The sequence below is a fragment of the Triticum urartu genome, chromosome 5A, assembly GCF_056163025.1.
Source record: "Triticum urartu cultivar PI428250 chromosome 5A, HENAU_Tu73, whole genome shotgun sequence".
Classification (NCBI taxonomy): domain Eukaryota; kingdom Viridiplantae; phylum Streptophyta; class Magnoliopsida; order Poales; family Poaceae; genus Triticum; species Triticum urartu.
The window spans coordinates 406,874,662-406,894,490 of record NC_141877.1 but is presented as its reverse complement, the minus strand read 5'-3'; the positions used below and the strand labels follow the sequence as shown (position 1 = coordinate 406,894,490).

The 19,829-nt window shown below is 45.8% G+C and overlaps 1 protein-coding gene and 1 pseudogene across 1 annotated transcript; one reads left to right on the top strand and one right to left on the bottom strand.

The window, feature by feature from the left end:
• Positions 1 to 3,384: 3,384 nt before the first annotated feature.
• CPSF73-II (cleavage and polyadenylation specificity factor 73 kDa subunit-II) lies at positions 3,385 to 8,609 on the top strand. The gene is made up of 13 exons (XM_048674249.2): positions 3,385 to 3,717; positions 3,807 to 3,993; positions 4,083 to 4,155; positions 4,691 to 4,808; positions 4,923 to 4,996; positions 5,149 to 5,285; positions 5,707 to 5,770; positions 6,058 to 6,123; positions 6,299 to 6,368; positions 6,604 to 6,708; positions 7,059 to 7,200; positions 7,573 to 7,669; positions 8,082 to 8,609. The coding sequence occupies exons 1-13, from the start codon at positions 3,693 to 3,695 to the stop codon at positions 8,580 to 8,582; spliced, it is 1,659 nt and encodes a 552-aa protein (XP_048530206.1). The 5' UTR covers positions 3,385 to 3,692; the 3' UTR covers positions 8,583 to 8,609.
• A 391-nt stretch (positions 8,610 to 9,000) lies between these two features.
• Positions 9,001 to 14,727, bottom strand: LOC125507063 (uncharacterized; annotated as a pseudogene).
• Between the last annotated feature and the right edge of the window lie 5,102 nt (positions 14,728 to 19,829).

The window sequence follows — 19,829 nt, the reverse complement described above, 5'->3', positions numbered from 1 at the left end:
TTTTGGAACTTTTTGGAACTTTTCCAACAATGCCCCTCCATGCACTCATTGGCCCGCCACCCCATGGTGTTGTTTGTTTGTTATTTTTCTATATACTAGGGACAACATGATCATTTAATAACCTCTAGGAAGGGACTAGAGACTTCTTAGTCTCTGAAAACAAACAGGGAGGGATTTTTTAGGGACTAGAGACTTTTTAGTTGGGACTAGAAAAAGTCCTAAGACTAGAGAACCAAACACCACTTAAGTACCACTCCATCTAGAAGCAAACTAAACTAATAAGCTAAGGTTAGTTGCCAGGACACCAACATTCCTTAGGAAAAACCTATAGTAGCTCTGATGCCTGCGATGATGTGTCTCATAGAATTGAGGAAATTGCACAAACCACCTACTATTGGTGCTAGTTTTGCACAAAACACTCACTTTACAGGTTTGTTGCACAAAACACCACATTTTTTAGGTAATTTGTTGCAGCTAGGTCTAATCAATCATTTGGGTGCGTTGACATGATTCCTGACAAGTGGGTTCAGTTTGTAAGTGCATCCGTGACAAGAAAAAACAGCCACATCAGCAGCCAACTAGAACTATCAATATCTCACAATTCTTGCTCAATTGAGCTGATTTTTTTCTAGAATATTAGTGAGTGCACACATGATTTATTGGTTTGTTTTGCATTTTACAAAAATGTTAAATTTGAACAAAAATATTAAACGAGTCAACTAACATTGCAAAATCGCCTAGTATTTGGATGCTAAAACCTCATGGCGATAATATTTTGGTGTGTGCGACTTGATGATGTCTGTAATAGTCACATGACAACTACTTGGATGGTAACACCTCATGGCGGTAATATTTTGGTACGTGAGAGTTGATGATGTCAATAATGGCTTTATGGCAGCCACTTGGATGCTAAAGCCTGACAGCGACAATATCTGCCATATCTTGGTGCTACTGATTTTATTTTATGAATATTGTGCCTATTTATGAATCATTTTATATTTGTGTAACAATCTTATGTTTTTCACATGAAAGTTTGTGGTGTGCTATTAGCTATTTGTAACCAGTAATGAATCTGGAAAGTTTCAGCTGGTTTGGATCACATTATAATGAGATATCTGCAGTTTACATTGGCTCATAATTTTTTTACTCAAAAATCAAAATTTTAAAAAATAATAATGCAGAACAATTCCAGTAAATCACACATGTATGCAATACTACTCTCAAAAAAGGCAGCTCATTTGGACCACAGTTTGTGAGATATTTCCAATGTTAGTTGACTCGTTGAAATTCAACATTTAAAAAAATGTAAGAAAAACCCAATAAATCATACATGCACTCACTAATATTCTGGGGAAAATCCAGCTCAATTGAAGCAAAAGAATAGTGAGATATTGACAGTTCTAGTTGGCTGCTGATGCAGCAAGTTTTTCTTGCCGCGATGCACTTACAAACTGGACCCACTTGTTAGAAATCATGTCAACACATCCAAATGGTGGATTAGACCTAGTTGCAACGAATTACCCCAATATGTGGTGTTTTGTGCAACAAATATATAAAGTAGGTGTTCTATGCAAAACTAGAACCAAAAGTAGGTGGTTTATGCAATTTCCTCCATAGAATTAGTAGTGTGTAGATCTGAACTCTGGTTGACTTGCTAAGAGGGGTCAATCGTCATAATAACCGCTTTTATGCTAAAAATAGCAGATAAAATCACTCTAACAGGAGCTTTGCTACATCAACAAACAATTACAGGCTGGGAAGTGTTACAGGGTGATTAGGCAGTTTTTAATTGGAGGTTAGGGGGGACGCGGGCCCACCCACCTGAAAATCAGGAGGGGGGCATGTTTAGTTAGTTTAGAAGGAGCCCATAATTGCCTGTGAGGCTCCGTATGTCTAGCATTTTTGCTATAACAGAGTCACCATATCAATTTGGATCACCAATCTTTTTGCAGTGCCTTAGAAAATTGGGTCAAAATCTCCGTATTTAGATGCTAGGGACACTATCTTAGTTTGTGCTCCATAGTCAACCATCTGCGTGGGAGGGGGGGGGGGTGCTGGGAGGTAAGTTTTTCTCATGCCTCCTTCACTTCCTTTTCTTCTTCGTCTTTGGTTTCTTCCACAAAGAAATTTAGGTCGACGAAGGGAGGCAACCTTGCTAGAAGCAACCTGGAAGGTGGAAAGATAGATGGTCAATTTGACTTATCCCCCTTCGACGTTTGGATTCCCATGCCCAATTATGTCGAGGCCCTTGACCGTGTTTTTTAAAGTGCATTTTGCATTTCTAAACTATTCCTCGCATAGTTTTTGGAAAAGTTTAGGGTTGTATTTTAGAAAATGTTCATTGTGTTTAAAAAAAACATTGTGTTCTGTTTTTTCTTAGTCAATTAGAAAAAGTCCCAAGTAATTAATAAAATAATGTTCGCCATGTACTTAAAAAGTGTTCATCATGTACAAAAATGTTCATTATGCTATTTTGAAAAAATTCACCGCATACTTTACAGTAAATGTTTAGGTCTGTAGAAAATTTTCACCATTTTCTCAAAATCTCCGTCACGTATTTAAAAAACTCATCATGTATTTTTAAATGTTCTTGTGCGTTTAGAAACTGCTCATCATGTTTTAAAGAAAATTCACCATGTTTTTCAAAAGGTTCATCATATATTTTAAAATAGTATGTGGTCACATTTTTATTTAGTTGAAAATTTGTTAAAAATACGAAATACTTTTGTCAAAATTCTATGAATACTTTTTGAAGCACGTTACTATATTTTCAAAACATGAGGACATTGTTTATAAAAGTATGAAACTTTGAAACAAATAAGTTCTGATGCACCTCTAAAATATACTAGAGGATACCCCGCGTGTTGTTGCGGAATTGGATATATAGATTGTAAATATTGTCTAGCATACTAATCCAGTCCTTACAATTTAAGTTATGTGAGAAATTTCAGCATAAGCAAAGAAAAGTATTAAACATGAAAAGTTGTGTATATCACAATTAAATGCAATTTGATTTAAAACACACTTATAATGCACTAATGCATGTTGCATGGTAGAGGATTCTCATGTGAAGATCAGACGGATGTCATCGGATCAAGCTTGTAAATCTAACAACTAAAACAATTTTGATGATGTGAAAGTATGCTTGTTGAGATAATTAGAAGTAGTGGGACCAATCTCTTAGATATATGGATTCTTGCATTTTAACTTTTTTGAGACAATTTGTATTCTACTATTTTTAGGCGATTGTATTTTACCTAAAAGAACAAGAGAAAAAATGTGGAAAAAAAATGAAAGAGAGATGTTGCAAGCGTGCTACACGATAGGAGAGCATGCAACCTGCCGCTACATTGGGCCCGGCCCATGTGTAGCCTGTAGGCGAGCGCTCCGCCCAGCTCACACTGCCCCAGACAAGCGCCGCTCCAGAGCCGCGCCCGCCCCGTCCCCAGCCGCCACTCACCCTCGTCGGCGCGCCCCTACCCAAGCTTGCCCCAACGCCGCTGCACGCACAAAAAGAGGAGAGCGCCGCGCCTCCGTTGCCGGCGTCGCCCGCCCCCCCGTCGGCCGTGCTCTCCACTTCCAGGCCGTCTCCCCGCTGAAGTCGGCGGCGCACCTTGCTTCTGCTCGCCCCCCCTAAAGGCACGGCGCCGCCTCCCCGCTGAACGCCGTGAGCTCTCCGCGGCCATCCAGACATGACCATCGATTGCCTCGTGCTAGGTAAGCGACCTACCAACCACTTGGTCTCACACCGTTTGACCGATCGAAACCACTCTGATGCTGTCAGTCTGCATACGTTCGTGCTGCAGGGGCGGGGCAGGAGGTGGGGAAGAGCTGCGTGGTGGCGACCATCGGCGGGAAGCGTGTCATGTTCGACTGCGGCATGCACATGGGCCACCACGACCATCAACGCTACCCGGACTTCGCACGCGTCCTCGCCGCCACCCCCGGCGCCGACTTCACCTCTGCCATCTCTTGTGTGGTCATCACGCACTTGTATGTGGTCACTAGTTTTATGGTTCCTCTGGGTCGATTGTTTCAGTTGCTGGCACGATCAGCTCACTTCTGAAGTTTGTCTCTTGCAGCCATTTGGATCATATTGGGGCGCTGCCGTATTTCACCGAGGTCTGTGGGTACCATGGTCCGATTTACATGACGGTAAGCCTAACTTTTGTTAGTTGTGCCAACTGTTGGTGTACTTGGTTTTGTTCATGTGGTTACTGGTTAGGGAATTTATTTGCACTTGTATTGGGGGTTGATAATTTTCAGATTTTACTGAATCTGAGCTATCAGTAAGTCCTTGCTGGTAAATATTATTTCATAGATGCAAGTGAGTGAATGTCGTCGGGTCACGGAAGTTTTTTGAATTTGTTTCAAATTTACTAAATAGTGGATATCTATTTTTTTGCAAAATTTCAAGATCAAACTCAATCTCATTTGCTAGGTATTTTTTTACTGAATAATCATTATGCACAGTTTATTAAGTACTCCCTCTGGTAGACCAATATAAGATCATTTAGATCACTATACTTTAGTGATCTAAATGATCTTATATTGGTTTACAGAGGGAGTACTAATATTTTTGATATTTGGAAAATGGGATTAATTTTATTTTATTTTTGGAATTCCGATGACTTCAATACTTTTTCCTGAGTTTTCTTCATATTCTAATTACAACCTGTGCCTCAAACAGTACCCTACAAAGGCTTTAGCTCCATTGATGCTGGAAGATTATAGGAAAGTAATGGTAGATCACAGAGGAGAGGAGGAACAGTATAGCTATGAAGACATTCAGAACTGTATGAAGAAAGGTAGATGATAGATTTCAACATTTCTTTCACTGGTCTACTCGCAAAATGATGATGCTGCCGCACAAGTATGCAGGGATGATAATTCTCATTTGCTTTTCATATTTGACCTTTCAGTCATACCCTTGGACTTGAAGCAAACCATTCAAGTAGATAGAGACCTTGTGATCCGTGCCTATTATGCTGGACATGTATGTTCTCATACCTATGTTTCTCTTGCGTCCAGCAATATCCTGAAATTATTATTCAAAAAGTTGTCAATTGTTCTCTGTGCTTACTAATTCTCAGAGAGTTGAGCGTTCATGTCTGTGCTTCCTAATCTAATTATTGTGCCAAACTTAAGGTTTTGGGAGCTGCAATGATTTATGCAAAAGTTGGAGATGCTGCTATGGTCTACACCGGGGATTACAATATGACACCAGACAGACATCTTGGAGCAGCGCAAATTGATCATCTGAAGTTGGATCTCTTAATAACGGAGTATGTTCCAACTCCAATTGCAAATATGCTTTTCTACACTATGTCCAATTTTCTTGGATTGTTGACCTGGCAGATTTCTTTTTTATCTTGTCCTTTTTTGGGGTGACATTTCATTGTATGGTTTATCTTTACTAATGTCATGTTTCCAGACTGCTACACCACTCGACCTGTAGCTGGTTCATGTAATTAACCACTGCGCTCACCTGAAAATCAGTTGGGTTATAGTCGAAAATCACCTCTTTAAGTACTGAATAGGTTGGTCCATTTAGCTAATGTTTAAATAAAATATATGTTTCTTCAATATTTTAGGGTTTATTTTTTGTTGTCTTGTACCATTACAATCAGGCATTAACAGTACAGTTCCGTTGTTTGGATATTACTTTTTCCATGTGTAAGTACAAATTGATGCTTCTATCTGCAGGTCTACATACGCTAAAACTGTACGTGACTCGAAGCATGCCCGTGAGAGGGAGTTCTTAAAAGCGGTATGGAACCTGAATCTTGACATTGCCAATATGTTCTGCCTTGTAGATTTTTATTGCATGTTTAATATGTTGGTGGAGCAAGATAATCATCAATGCTGATACTTGTGTTCTCCTACATCCAGGAAGTTACCATCCACCAGTTATTGAGTGCAACTTGTTCCAATAATGCATCTGTTGTCGAGTTCTTACAGTTTATTCTAAAATTAATTGACTTGGCTATATTGAGAAGTTAAATTAAAATCATTTGAGTTTATGTGTGCTACTCAGTGATAGTATGTTTTCTGTAGGTCCATAAATGTGTTTCTGGAGGAGGTAAAGTTCTAATTCCAGCATTTGCTTTGGGCAGAGCTCAGGTACCCCCACTTACTGTCAGTTATATGTGAGACAAGCAAATTTATGATCAACTGTATCACTATACTTAACTGAGTAGGTTCCCAGTGGAAAAAGATTTCCTTGGGGGCACACTGTTTAAAACTTCCAGAATAGAATATCCATTTACATGTGACATAATTGATTTATATGTGTCAGGAGCTATGCATATTACTGGATGACTATTGGGAAAGGATGAACTTGAAGATTCCTATTTATTTCTCAGCTGGTATGTGTTTTTTTGACCATCTTAAAAAAAGTAGACCAGCGGGGGTGGAAACCCGCGTCATTATATTAAGAGAGAATGTGAGACATAGAATTCGACCTGAGGGGTCGAACCCAGCTTGGCAGGGCGACACCACAGCACTCCCACCATTGGGCTACTCGCCCGTCCACCTTTTGGTCAAACTTTAACTTGCTTTTATGAATTGTGTGTTTTATTTGAAATTATATTTGTTCTATAGGTTTAACCATTCAAGCTAACATGTACTACAAGATGCTTATTGGATGGACTAGCCAGAAGATCAAGGACAGCTACACAGTTCACAACCCATTTGACTTTAAGCATGGTAACGTTCTTGAAAAAGCTTCTCAGTCAACCATGTGCAAAATGAATATAAAAAGCATTCAATCGAGTAAAAATTCTAAATGTTTAGTTCAGCCTTTAAAAGAAGACCTACACTTCAATCTTTGGCATTAGGTGAAATTTAGTTTTTTTGTAAGAAAATTTCTAAATGGATCTGCTGGATACTATGTCTGCTCGTGCATTGTGTCTCTTCTTAGCAAAGGTTCTTATTTATAATGTTAAAGAATTTCTTTTGACCTAACTTAACCTGTACACTTTTAAACGGAAATATGATATTTTGCTTTATTTGCAATTCCTTTACCAGAATGACATTGTAGGTTTCTCACATTGCAGTTTGCGACTTCCAGCGTTCATTCATTAATGATCCTGGACCCTGTGTACTTTTTGCGACACCTGGTATGATTAGCGGTGGATTTTCCCTTGAGGTGTTTAAAAGATGGGCTCCATCAGAAAAAAATCTGGTTACACTTCCAGGGTATTGCCCTTAACTCAGAATTTCTGTTTTTTTCCATGTTTGCTAATGGCGTAGGAACAAACATACATGTTTATTCTCTGAATAAATTGCTCCTGTTGGGTTGTTACTACTGGTACTGTTATGGTGGAAAACATGAGAGGTCTACCCTGCCTTCTGCTTTAGTGAATGCTTACCTGCTTGGAGATGATGTCTTTCTCTTGGAGTTGAATGCTGTTGCTTTATGGTTTGTACTTGCCACATTTTTCTGCTTTGGTTTCTATTTGTTCTTATTTTCCTCATCTTTCACTGAAATAAGTAGGGACAACTTTTCTGCCTGTTTAAAATATAGAACTGTGATATTTGTATTTTGATCTCATGTTTACTTTCATCCAGATATTGTGTTGCCGGAACCATTGGCCATAAATTGATGTCTGGAAAACCAACCAGAATCGATTTAGACAAGGAAACACATATTGATGTCAGATGTCAGGTTGGCCTTTCTTCATTTACAGTTCTCTCAGTCTACAGTAAAATTACATAGGAAGTGGATACTACATTGACCTTTGGTTGATAATTTTCAACATCTTGTGCCATTACTCATCAGACATCACTAGTCCATTTAGTGCTTTATTGTGTTCCTAAAAAAATCGTATGTTCCTTAGAAGCTCAATGGATCGCCAGATTATGCATGCTCAAATTCGTAACTTACACTATTACAAACTATTTGACAGATAGCTCGACATAGTAACAACGTAAGTTCAGGTCTCCAGCTTAATGAATCACTTTTCTTGAAATTTTAGTAGTTAGCCTCTGTAATCCTTTTTTCCTGTGTTCATGCTTATCCTTTTCTCTGAATGTAATTATGCTAATACCAGTGTTATTTTTTCCATTCCGTGCACCAGATTCATCAGCTGTCATTCAGTCCACACACAGACTCCAAAGGGATCATGGATCTCACAGAATTTCTTTCACCCAGCCATGTGATTCTTGTTCATGGCGAAAAGCCTCAGATGTCCTTTTTGAAGGAGAGGATTGAATCTGAATTGGGGATGCCATGCTATTACCCAGCCAACAACGAGACTGTCTCCATTCCGACGACCAAGAATCTGAAAATAAGTGCCACGGAGAAGTTTATCACAAGCTGTAGCACTGCTCAGGCTAGAGATGGTCCACAGAAGTCGAACCTGATTTGCGGTAACCACCTGTCAGGAGCCAACGGCGACGAGAAGCTAGCGGAGGGTATTCTTCTCATGGAGAAGAGCAAGGACGCGAAAATTTTGTGTGAGGATGAGCTTCTTCAGTTGCTGGGCGCAGAAGGACATTCAGTCCAATTTGAACCACTGCTTCGCTCCAGGATTGGAGAGGCAGAAACCGACATTGTAGACGACTTAGCCAGTGAGTGAAATGAATGGGGTACTGTTTTAGCTTTTGTGGATGATCTGAAGATAGAATTAGTGTTTGCTGCAAAATCCAACAGTTCGATGGTTTTACAAGGCATCTCTCAAGGTAAATCAAATGCCAAATCGATTTTGGAAGTATCGAGGACTCGTTCATAAATAAAATATTAAAACCGGAAAGTCAATTTGGCTCCCGGGAGCACATACTCCTGGGGCCAAATTTTTTTCAAATGTCAAGAAAATTGAGACATTTTTTTTGTGATCTTTACCACATACAAATGCTACCTATAAATTTTGAGACAAAAACGTTAAGCATTTTGGCCTGCGCAAAAAGAAAAACAATTCAAAGACAAAATATCACCCAAATTTTTTATTTTTTTCACCGACGAAGCACCGCTGCTCTGTTTCACATGAAAATTGTCAAGCATGCTTCCAACAACAACACGATCATCTACAAAGTGTTTCAGCACTTTTTGAAAACATTTTTTTCGGGGTATTGTGCTCCTGGGAGCCAAAATGCCGCTCCCAATATTTTTGCTAAAATTACACAATGTCTAAGTGTACTTACTGTGTGCACAACCTTTTGAAAAACTGTAAAAATGTAGTTTCGCAAAAAGTAGAGAATATTAGCAAATTACATGCGCTAAGAACGTAAGAGTAAAAAAAAAAGAGTCAAGCTCTGACGCAGGAAATTTCAGGACATCTTCATCAGCTCCAATGCAGACGTGACAAGCGAGCAGCCGTTGTAGCACTCGAGCTCCGAGGTGGTGCCCGCGATGCGCCTCAGTTCGCCTTCCATCCCATGCTCCACAAACATGGCGATGTAACGCGGGTCCAGCCGCATCATGGCGACGGTGAGCTCGATGGTGTAACGGCGGATCCGGGGGACGGCGACGCACGGGCGGCTGTACTCCCGCAGGATCTGCAGCAGCGTTTGCACCAGCGCCTTTTCTGTCACGCATGCCGAGGCCAGGTGCCACTCGTCCCCGGCGAAGGTGCACAGGTTGCGCAGGATTGTCGCCGCCCCGATGACGACGACGGGGTCACTCAGAGCCTCGACCAGCCGCTCCACGCCTCCGCCGCAAGCCATTATTATGGTGCCGTGTTGGATATTTTCAAAATAAATAAAGTTATTGTATTTTGGAATATATTTGTGTCTCGTGTAAATAGGATAAAGAGAGAGAAAGAAAATATGCTTTGCCTAATTATCTTGGGCTAATTAAGGGTATGGCCGTGGGTGCATTATTTAATGCATTAAAGTGCATGCAAGCAAGCACACACTTGCACGTCTCAGCAATGAATCGATGTCCCGGTCGGCCACTAGCATGCATGTTTGTGAATCGGTGGCGGTTGGATGCCGAAGAGATGTCTGTTGGCTGAAGAGACATCTGTTGCTTTAGACTGATGGCCGCACGTTTCGAATAGGTGCCTAATCGAACGAGCGTCTTTCTGGGCAGGTGTCTCCTCGAGGCAACCCTTGGGCAAGTATAAATACTGGAGGATGCTTTTAGTTCATTCGCACAAGAAAGAAGTGAAAAACTGAAGCATGGCATACCACCAAACATCCAGTGCTCTCTCTCGCTAGATCTCTAGGGTACAGTGCTTGCTGCAGGGCATTGGATTCTAGTAACATTGATAGTCCTGTATTGTCACAAGAGTGTTCAAGGTCGTTGTCAAGCGTGCACTTGCCGGCGACGGGCTTCATTGTATCCTACGAGGCTATTGTTGGTAACCCGGTGCACACCTTCTGGTGGGGACAAATAAGCCTTAAGGAAAGCGACACCGTCACGCGCCTTGAAGCCGCTTCATCATCTTCGAAACATCTCCGTCAACAAATTTCTCTCACATGCCGCAGTTGGTCCTGCTTTCCAGCGCAAGCATGGCCAGCGCCTCGCCGGCCTCCACCCGGATCGCGTCCGTCTGCCGGTTTACCCTCGCCTGGTCCTGTTCCGGTAGAAATATCGCGACCAGCTCTTCGATCACGCCCCCCGTCGCGCCTATCATCTCCCTCGCCTCCTTGTCCATGGCGAGGCTCGTCAGTACCTCGATCGCCAGCTGCTGCAGCTCCGACTGGACCTTTCCGTCACGCTGCTCCAGCACCTCCCTGAGATTGCTCACGGTGAACACGATGTCGGAGAGCTCCCTCCGAAGAAGCTTCCCGATGGTTCCGGTCATGTCCGTCAGGCTCTTCACCACGAGGAGCGACTGCTTCACCGCCTTCAGTCGCATGTCCGTCGTCGTCGGTGCTTCTGCCTGTCCCACGCCGGCGATGCTACAGTAGGAAACAATCTTGTCAAGGAGATCACGGGTCTTGCCGATCTTGTCGCAGTTGCCATGGTCGTGCGCCAGCTTATTGAGGATGGAGAGGCCGAGGAGGTTGAGCTCGTCGAGGTCGGCGTACAGCAACGAAGCGACGGACGCCATCGCCCCAGGGATGCTGGCGACGCGGAGGGCGACGAGCTTCCTCTCGGTGAGCATGGAGACGACAACCGCGGCCGATCTGCGCACGTCCATCTCGGACGTGCTCTTCCAGCTGAGCATCTGGACGAGCCGCTCGATGGTGGACGCGGACATGCCGATCTTGCGGATCATGGGATCAGCGAGGCGGTGGGACTCGGCGAGCGCGCCAAGGATGCCGGCCCCGAGGCTCTGGTCGTCGTACGAGCCCGCGGTGAGCATGTCGTCGGCGTAGGACACGAGGTTCATGCGCAGGCCATCGAAGATGCTCCCATTCAGGCTCCGGGAGTAAGACTCGTAGAAGAAGCGGCGGACGGCGACGAGGCCAGACGGGGTGGCGAGGTGGCACTCCATGGCGACGCGCTCGAGGAGGCGCTGGTGCCCCACCCTCCACTGCCACAGGGCCTTCTCCACGAGGAACAGCAGCGACTCCAGGAGCGCGAGCCCGTAGAATATGTTGAGCGCGGCGCGGCGGTTGGTCCAGCTGTCGCCGCCGTAGCGCTGGGTGAGGAGGCGGACGAGGGAGACGGCGGCGCACACCTTGGCGGACAGCAGCTGGAGCCAGTGGAAGACGTGGCCGACGGCGGCCCACGACACGGGCGGGCGCCACGTGGGCGTGGCCTTCTGCTACCACTCCAGCTCGTGGCTGCGGCCCTGGATGCGGGCGCCCTCGGTGAGCAGCAGCACGGTGATGCACCAGAAGTCGGTGCGGCCGAGCGTGATGGCGAAGCCGCCGAGCAGGGCCACCGTGGCCGTGATGAAGGCCAACGTGCCGAGGAGGCTCACGACCTTCTCGAGGACCGCGAGCTGCATGGCCAGCACGGTGAGCCGGCGCTCCGGCGGCGCCACGTCGTCGCCGTCGCCGGAGCGGACGCAAGGGGTCAGTGTATGTATGGCCTTGTGCGGCTCGAACGGTGTGGTCGGCAGCTGGGGCTGGTCGGGGATCTGGACGCAGACGCTCGGGACGACAGAGCTAGCGCGGCGATCCATCCTTTCCTTGTGTTACCTACGTGTATAACTCGCTGCCGGTTTTAGTGTGTGCTTGACGAGTGATTGCAGTGTGTGCGCCCTGCAGATTAGCTCGTGCTCCAGCGTATTTATAATGTACTAATGCAATTGCGTGCAGGAATTAAATGCCCACGACCACGAGGAGGGCATGGAAGATGGAGATGTTTACTCCTTTATTCTCGTTACAGAGAATGTTGCTCTCTAGGGCAATGGATGATCTAGCAACATATTCTCTGGCTATTAGTTGGGGCAGGATTAGTGCAACTTCAAAGGGCCGACCCATTTCGTCCGCCTGCATCCGTTTGGATCGGCGCGGATAAAAATGACGGCCCAACGTGCCGATCCAAACTCAAATTACGTCCGCGTCGCGTCCGCGCCGACGCATTTGCGGCTCAAATTTACGCCCCAAATGCGCCGGCGCGGACACCGCATGGACGCTTCGCGCGCCTTCCCGCTGTTCGCCGCGTCCCCACATGACGGCCGTCCAACTACCTGTTATCAACGCGGTCAGTTTAATTTATAACGACGGGCCCACGCGTCAGTGACGACGCTCGTCCTTTTTTAAGCCGACCGTGCGGCGGGGCCGTCCTCATCCAAACTCGCCGTCCACATCTGCCATCCTTTGCTCCCTCGTCACCGGCAAACCCTAGCCACCACAACCACAGCGAGATGGGCCTCTTCTCCGGCGCCAGCGGCAGTAAGGCCAAGGGCAAGTCCCCCGCCACCCCTTTCCTCCCGCCTCCGCCGGCGCCTCGCCGACAGAGACAGAGGCAGCGCGTGAACGTGTCAGTGCATCAGGCGATGTGGCACTGGCAGAACCGCCAGACTCTACCGTATTCTGATGTGATGCTGCCGCACGACTGGCATCTGGATCCAGATAGGATAAGACAGGGCGTCAAAGCACGGGGACACGGGCGAGGCCGAGCCGAAAGGGAGCTGGAACCAGCTACGATGTGGCTTGCCACGACATCATGGGCGAACACCAGTCAGTGGATTGACAATTACGGATGAGAGGATCCTTTTTAGTAAGTTCGGATTAGGCAAAGCGCAAATCAAAGATGTGGATGTTGCGGGTGGCCAGCGACGGCTCGGTTAGGACGCCTCCAAAATTGGCAACCAGATCAAATTAGTCCTGTATAGGTGACCCTTTTTTGACCATATTTGTGATCATTGGGTTGTTATCAAATGATGATGCCGTTGGTTATTCCGCTCATGTCATCAGCTAATGGTTTTTGATGCAACGACCTCTCCATAATTCCGAGAAGGGCAAAGCTTTTTTCTGTTACGGTCAAGTACGCTTATTTTCCATTCAGTTTTCATGCTACAATCATCGCCAAAACTTCTAGACTCCACGTCCTTGATCATCCACGTGTTCTGTTTAACGCGGCTTTGTTGTTTAAGATTACAGGTTGTCTTCACGTGCAAAAAAAAACAGGTTGTCTTGCCATCAGCTTAGAGCATCTCCAATAGATGAGGTATACCTGGGACTCTCGGAGTCGTAGGAAATACGTCATGTCCGTAAACGTTCACGCTTCTGTTCCTCTTTATGTGTTCCTTGTCGGTCGACATAGATCAACTCCGCTGTAAAAAGTCAGCAAACGATGCAAATGAAAAAGGCAACTTGAAAAGAGCGAAGGAAAATGATGTAGGGTAAAACCCTAATCGTCCGATCTTTCACGAAAGGAGCGGATCCCGTGATGAACACGAAGAATACGAGGAAAAACACGAGGGGAAACACGATAAAATCACTAAACCAATAAGAAATAGTCACAAATATGCTAGATCCTCGAGTACATAAGAGATCACACGATCCACGAACAACTAAGGACGATACAAAGGTAGCCGGTCTTCTCTGTGAAGAGGTCTTGAGCTCTTCTCTGCAAGGAGGTCTTGAATCCAAAAGGATCTTCTCCGAAGAGGGGCCGCAATCTCTCTCGTGGAGTAGATCCGATGTGGATGAGCAATGCTCTATCTCTAATATGAGCTAAACCAATGCTAACCCTAGCTAGAAGGAATAGGAGTTCTATTTATAGTCTTAGTGCAAAAGGGGACGAAGTGGGGGGTACAAGGCTGCGGCCCAACACATAACAGCACACAGGGGTCGGGCGTCCGGGAGTCTCCGGTCGTCCGGAGGCTCGCGAGGGTCCGGACGTCCGGTGCCTGTCGGACATCCGTAGATTCGGCTCGGGTGGGCTTCGGCCGGACGTCCGGTCGGGGCCGGTCGTCCGGGCGCCGGTCGTCCGGGTGGCTTCGAAAATCCGTAGTTTTGGCTCGGATGTGGTTGTGTCGGACGTCCGGTCTGGGTCGGACGTCCGGAGCCTGGAGATCGTCAGACATCTGGCCCTGGTCGGTCGTCGGAGCCTGTAGCTTCTTCCGCATCTCTTCTTCTTCACGTCCATCTTCCTCTTCGGATTCTCCTTACTCCTTAGCTTCTTCATGGCTAACTCCTTGACACCTGAGTATGCATAATGTCTCCATTTGAGGTAGTAGCCATGTCTTATGTGCATCGAAGTGAACTTGTGAGAGGAGAGATGTCACCTCGGCTTCGAGAGCTTTTGCACGTGCTTGTGTCATGGATCCGCTAGGCACTTGGTGAGACGATGGTAGGTCCATGGGGATGACCTTGGGATGCTCCGCATCATCTCCCCTCCCTTGAGGAAGATCCGACCTCTGATCAAATTCTTCATCACCATGGTAGGGGAGAGGTCCTTGACATTGAAGATGTCGCTCATGTTGTACTTGTCGCGCGGGAGGTCGATCTTGTAAGCGTTGTTGTTGTAGCGTGCAAGCACCTTGAAGGGTCCATCCGCTCGAGGTAGAAGCTTGGACTTGCGTTCGGTGGGGAAGCGGTCTTTGCAAAGGTGTAGCCACACAATATCACCAATGTCGAATACCATGGGTTGCTTGTTGATGTTGAGCTTGGTCGCAAGTCGTTGTACTTGGCGCTCGATGGTGTGCCTTGTATCTTCATGCACCTTCTTGAGATGGTTCACACGTGCACTTGCGTCCATATTGATGCGCTCTTGTAGTGGTAGAGGAAGAATGTCCAATGGTGACAATGGGTTGAATCCGTAGACAACCTCGAAGGGGGACTTACCGGTTGTTGAGTGTCTTACTCGGTTGTAGGCAAACTCGGCGATAGGTAGACACTCCTCCCACTCCTTGATGTTCTTCTTGATGAGTACTCGAAGTAGAGCGGAGAGTGTGCGGTTGGTCACCTCGTTTGGCCGTCGGTTTGTGGATGATATGCTGTGGAGAAGAGTAGCTTGATTCCGAGCTTGGCGCATAGGGTCTTCCAAAAGTAGCTTAGGAACTTGACGTTGCGGTCTGAGACGATCGTCTTTGGCACTCCATGTAGACGCAATATTTCCCTACAAAAGAAGTTGGCAACATGTGAAGCATCGTCTATCTTGTTGCAAGGAATGAAATGTGCCATCTTAAAGAATCGGTGCACAACGACAAATGCCGAATATTTTCCATTTCTAGCCCTAGGCAATCCAAGTACAAAATCCATGCTAATATCTTCCCATGGTTGATATGGAATTGGGAGAGGCATATAAATTCCATGGGATTGAGCTTTAGACTTAGCTTTGCGACATGTAGAGCATCGGTTGGTGAAGCGGTTGACGTCATGAAATATCTTGGGCCAAAAATAGTTCTTGGAGAGCATAGCAAAAGTCTTGTCGCGTCCAAAATGTCCCATTAGTCCTCCTCCATGAGATTCCTGCAAAAGCAACAAACGAAGAGAAGACTCGGGGATGCAAAGCTTGTTAGCGCTCATAAGATATCCATCTTTGATGTAATAGCGTTCCCAAGATGTATGTGTCAAACATTTGGCATAAGGAGTAGCAAAAGTACGATCATGCTCATACAAGTCTTTTATGTGCTCAAAGCCAATGACATCCAATTCAAGTTGAGTAGCAAGCATGCATATGCGGGAAAGGGCATCCGCCACAATATTTTCCTTACCTTTAATGTACTTGATGATATAAGGAAAAGACTCAATAAATTCACTCCATTTAGCATGACGCTTGTTCAACTTGGTTTGACCCTTAAGGTACTTGAGCGTTTCATGATCGGTATGAATGATGAATTCATGAGGGTGAAGATAGTGTTCTCATTCGTGCAAAACTCGCACTAAAGCATATAACTCTTTGTCATAGATGGGGTAATTGAGTTGCGCTCTGGAAAGTTTCTCATTAAAGTAAGCTACAAGGCGCTTCTTTTGCGTTAACACACCTCCTATGCCATTACCACTAGCATCGCAATGAATCTCAAAAGGCTTGTCAAAGTTGGGTAAATCAAGCATGGGAGAATGAGTAAGCAAATTCTTAAGCTCATTGAAAGCGGTATCTTGGGATGGTCCCCAAACAAAAGGCGCATTCTTCTTGCTCAAAGCATGCAAAGAAGAAGCAATGGTGCTAAAATCTTTCACAAAGCGACGATAGAAACCCGCAAGGCCAAGAAAGCTACACGCTTGTTGCAAGTTGGTTGGTTGGGGCCAAGTCTTAATAGGATTGATCTTGGACTCATCTACATGAACACCCTTAGAAGATACAACAAAACCCAAGAAAACGAGCTTATCAACGCTGAAAAGGCACTTTTCCATGTTAGCAAAGAGATGCTCGTTTCGAAGAGTTTGCAAAACGGTTCGAACATGGGCGACATGATCTTGAAGAGATTTGCTATAAACAAGGATATCATCGAAGTAGACCACAACAAACACACCAATGTAAGGGCGAAATACATGATTCATAAGGCGCATAAAAGTACCTGGTGCTTCCGATAGACCCATAGGCATGACTAACCACTCATATAATCCAAACTTGGTTTTGAAAGCGGTTTTCCATTCATCACCCTCTTGTATGCGGATTTGATAGTAACCACTTTTAAGATCAATTTTTGAAAAGATAGTGGCACCACTAAGTTCATCAAGCATATCATCAAGGCGTGGAATGGGATACCTATAGCGAACGGTGATAGCATTGATAGGTCTACAATCGGAGCACATGCGAAAGCTACCGTCTTGTTTTGGCACAAGAATGACCGGGACGGCACAAGGGCTCAAACTTTCACGCACATGTCCATGGTCTATGAGATGCTTTACTTGCCTTTGTATTTTTTTGGTTTCTTCGGGGTTGACGCGGTAGGGAGATTTGTTCGGAAGAGGTGCTCCGGGGATGAGGTCGATGCAGTGCTCGATGCCTCGTAGTGGAGGTAGTCCTGGAGGTAGCTCATCGGGGAAAACATCTTGAAATTCCTGCAAAAGAGAAGACAACACTAAAGGTAGAGCGTGAGAGGTGTTAGCTTGTGTTGCATTGTCCTTGCACAAAAGGACATAGTATAGGACACTAGATGGGTTCTCACACACTCCTCTTATCTCACTTTTGGTAGCAAATAGAACTAAGTTCTTGTCGCTCATCGTGGAGGCACTCGATTTGGGCTTGTGGCGCTCACTCTCTTTTTGGTGGCTCGCTCTCTCACTATTCTCTCCATGATGGGTGGCTTTCTTGTCGGCGATCACTTGGCTTGGAGACATGGGTCGAAGTACGTACTCCTTTCCTTTCATCTTGAAGATGTAGTGGTTCATTCGGCCGTTGTGGATGACACCTCTATCAAATTGCCATGGGCGTCCAAGAAGAAGGTAGCAAACGGTCATTGGAACGACATCACACTCCAAAGTGTCTTTGTAGGCGCCAATTTTGAAGGAGACTTGTACTCGATGCTCGACTTGGATAGTGCCGGAGTCGCTAAGCCATTGAACTTTGTAGGGATGTGGATGCTTCGTCTTGGGCAATTGGAGCTTGGAGCAAAGTTCTTCACTTGCGAGGTTATGACAACTCCCTCCATCGATGATGACCTTGACGGATCGTCCATTGATGCCGGCCTAGGTATGAAAGTATGGCATCTTTGGTCTTCTTCTTGGTGATGTTGAAGAGTCAAGACCTTGGAGACAACTAGAGCGGGACTTGAATCTTCATCGCAAAAGACTTGTTCCTCTTCATCGTTCACTTGCGGGTGTATGGCCACTTGCTCAAGGGCTTCCATTTCTCCTTCACTCATTGAGTCATAAGTGTCGTTGTCATTGAGGATCATGGTCCGCTTGTTGGTGCACTCGTAGGACTTGTGGCCTCGGCCTCCGCATGTGAAGCATTTGAAGGAACTTGTCTTGACGGTCTCATCGGTTGGAGTAGATGTTGATGAAGCTCCCGGCTTGAAGTTGGTTGTTGTAGTATGACTTGGGGTTGACAAAGCTTTCTTGGAACTCGACTTGTCGATGTTGCTTGTAGAAGGCTTGGTAGACGGTGTTGGAGTCGTTGAAGCTTGGTTGTTGGAGAAGCCGCATGACTTGGATGAGAACTTGGCATACTTGTAATCGTCTTGCACTTGAAGTTCCGCTTTGGTAGCTTGATGCACTAGCTCGATGAGGTTCGAGTATGGTTGGAAGTCAGCGATCTTCTTGATAGGATGGTTGAGTCCATTCAAGAAACGTGCCATAGTTTGCTCATCATCTTCCATGATAATGGCTCATATCATGGCAATCTCCATCTCCTTGTAGTACTCTTCAACACTCTTGGTTGCTTGCTTGAGTAGTTGGAGTTTCTTGAAGAGGTCGCGGTTGTAGTAGGTAGGCACGAAGCGTGCTCTCATGACATCCTTCATCTGCGCCAAAGTAGTGATGTGTGGTTCACCTCTTGCCTCACGACGCTTGATGACTTGTTCCCACCAAATGAGGACATAGTCTTGGAACTCAAGGGATGCCATCGCGGTCTTCTTCTCTTCGTCGTAGTTGTGCAAACGGAAGATTTTGTCGACCTTCAATGCCCATGAAAGGTACTCTTCGGGATCGTTGCTTCCATTGAACTTGGGCATGGTGAACTTTAGCTTGCCGTAGCGTTGCTCTTCATTGTGTTGGGGTCGGGGATGATGACGCCCATGTTGTTGATGATTGTCAAACTCGTTTTACTCTTGGCGAGGAGGGTTGTAGACCTCATGTTGGTCCTACCGTGGAGGATTCCCATTGTCTTCATGCTCTTGGTGAACTTGATGTCCTTGGCGAGCTTGTGGAGGAACTTGTCGAGCTTGACGTTGCACGCGAGCTTGAAATCTTCGTTCGTGAGCTTCTTCGCGAAGTGCTTCTTCATGTTCACAAGCTTGTCGGCCTCGGTTGGCTACGGATCGACTTGAATCTCAAAGGGCACGTTGCGCCTCAAGTGCTTGAGCTTCATGGAGTTGTTGTTCTTGGCGTTGTGCCTCGGCATCTTGTGCTTCTTGATGTAGACGCGCTCGCTCTTCCTCTTCATGTTGGCGTTGGCGTTGCCGTTCTCGTGCTTGCGCAAAGGCCGCTTGGGTGTGACGTTGTCGGTGCTCTTGAGAGTCGGTGTCGCGTAGAGGATTTAGGTTTTCTTGACGATCATTGCGCGCGGCACGTCGAAGAGTGTTTGATGTCGGTGTACTTGAGCCGGAGAGGGTGAAGTCGGAGTGTCGACTTGAGCGGCTCCTTCTTGAAGAGGACAGAGTGGAAGAAGAGCAGTTGAGCAACAAAGCGCAAATCTCGTCCATTCTTGCGTCGCTCTCTTGCTTGTGATCGTCGAGCTTGTGGTCGAAGTAGTCCCTTATACGTTGCTCGGAGAGTCGTAAGTCGGCGGCAAGGTTGTCGATGCGTTCACTCATTGCCTGTTGCTCTTGATGCAAAGCACGTTGTGCACCAAAGAGGTGGCTCTTGGTGACGTAGGAGTTCATGTCGTCGTCGTGCTCAATGAAGAGTGGGTTGGTAGAAGTACTTGG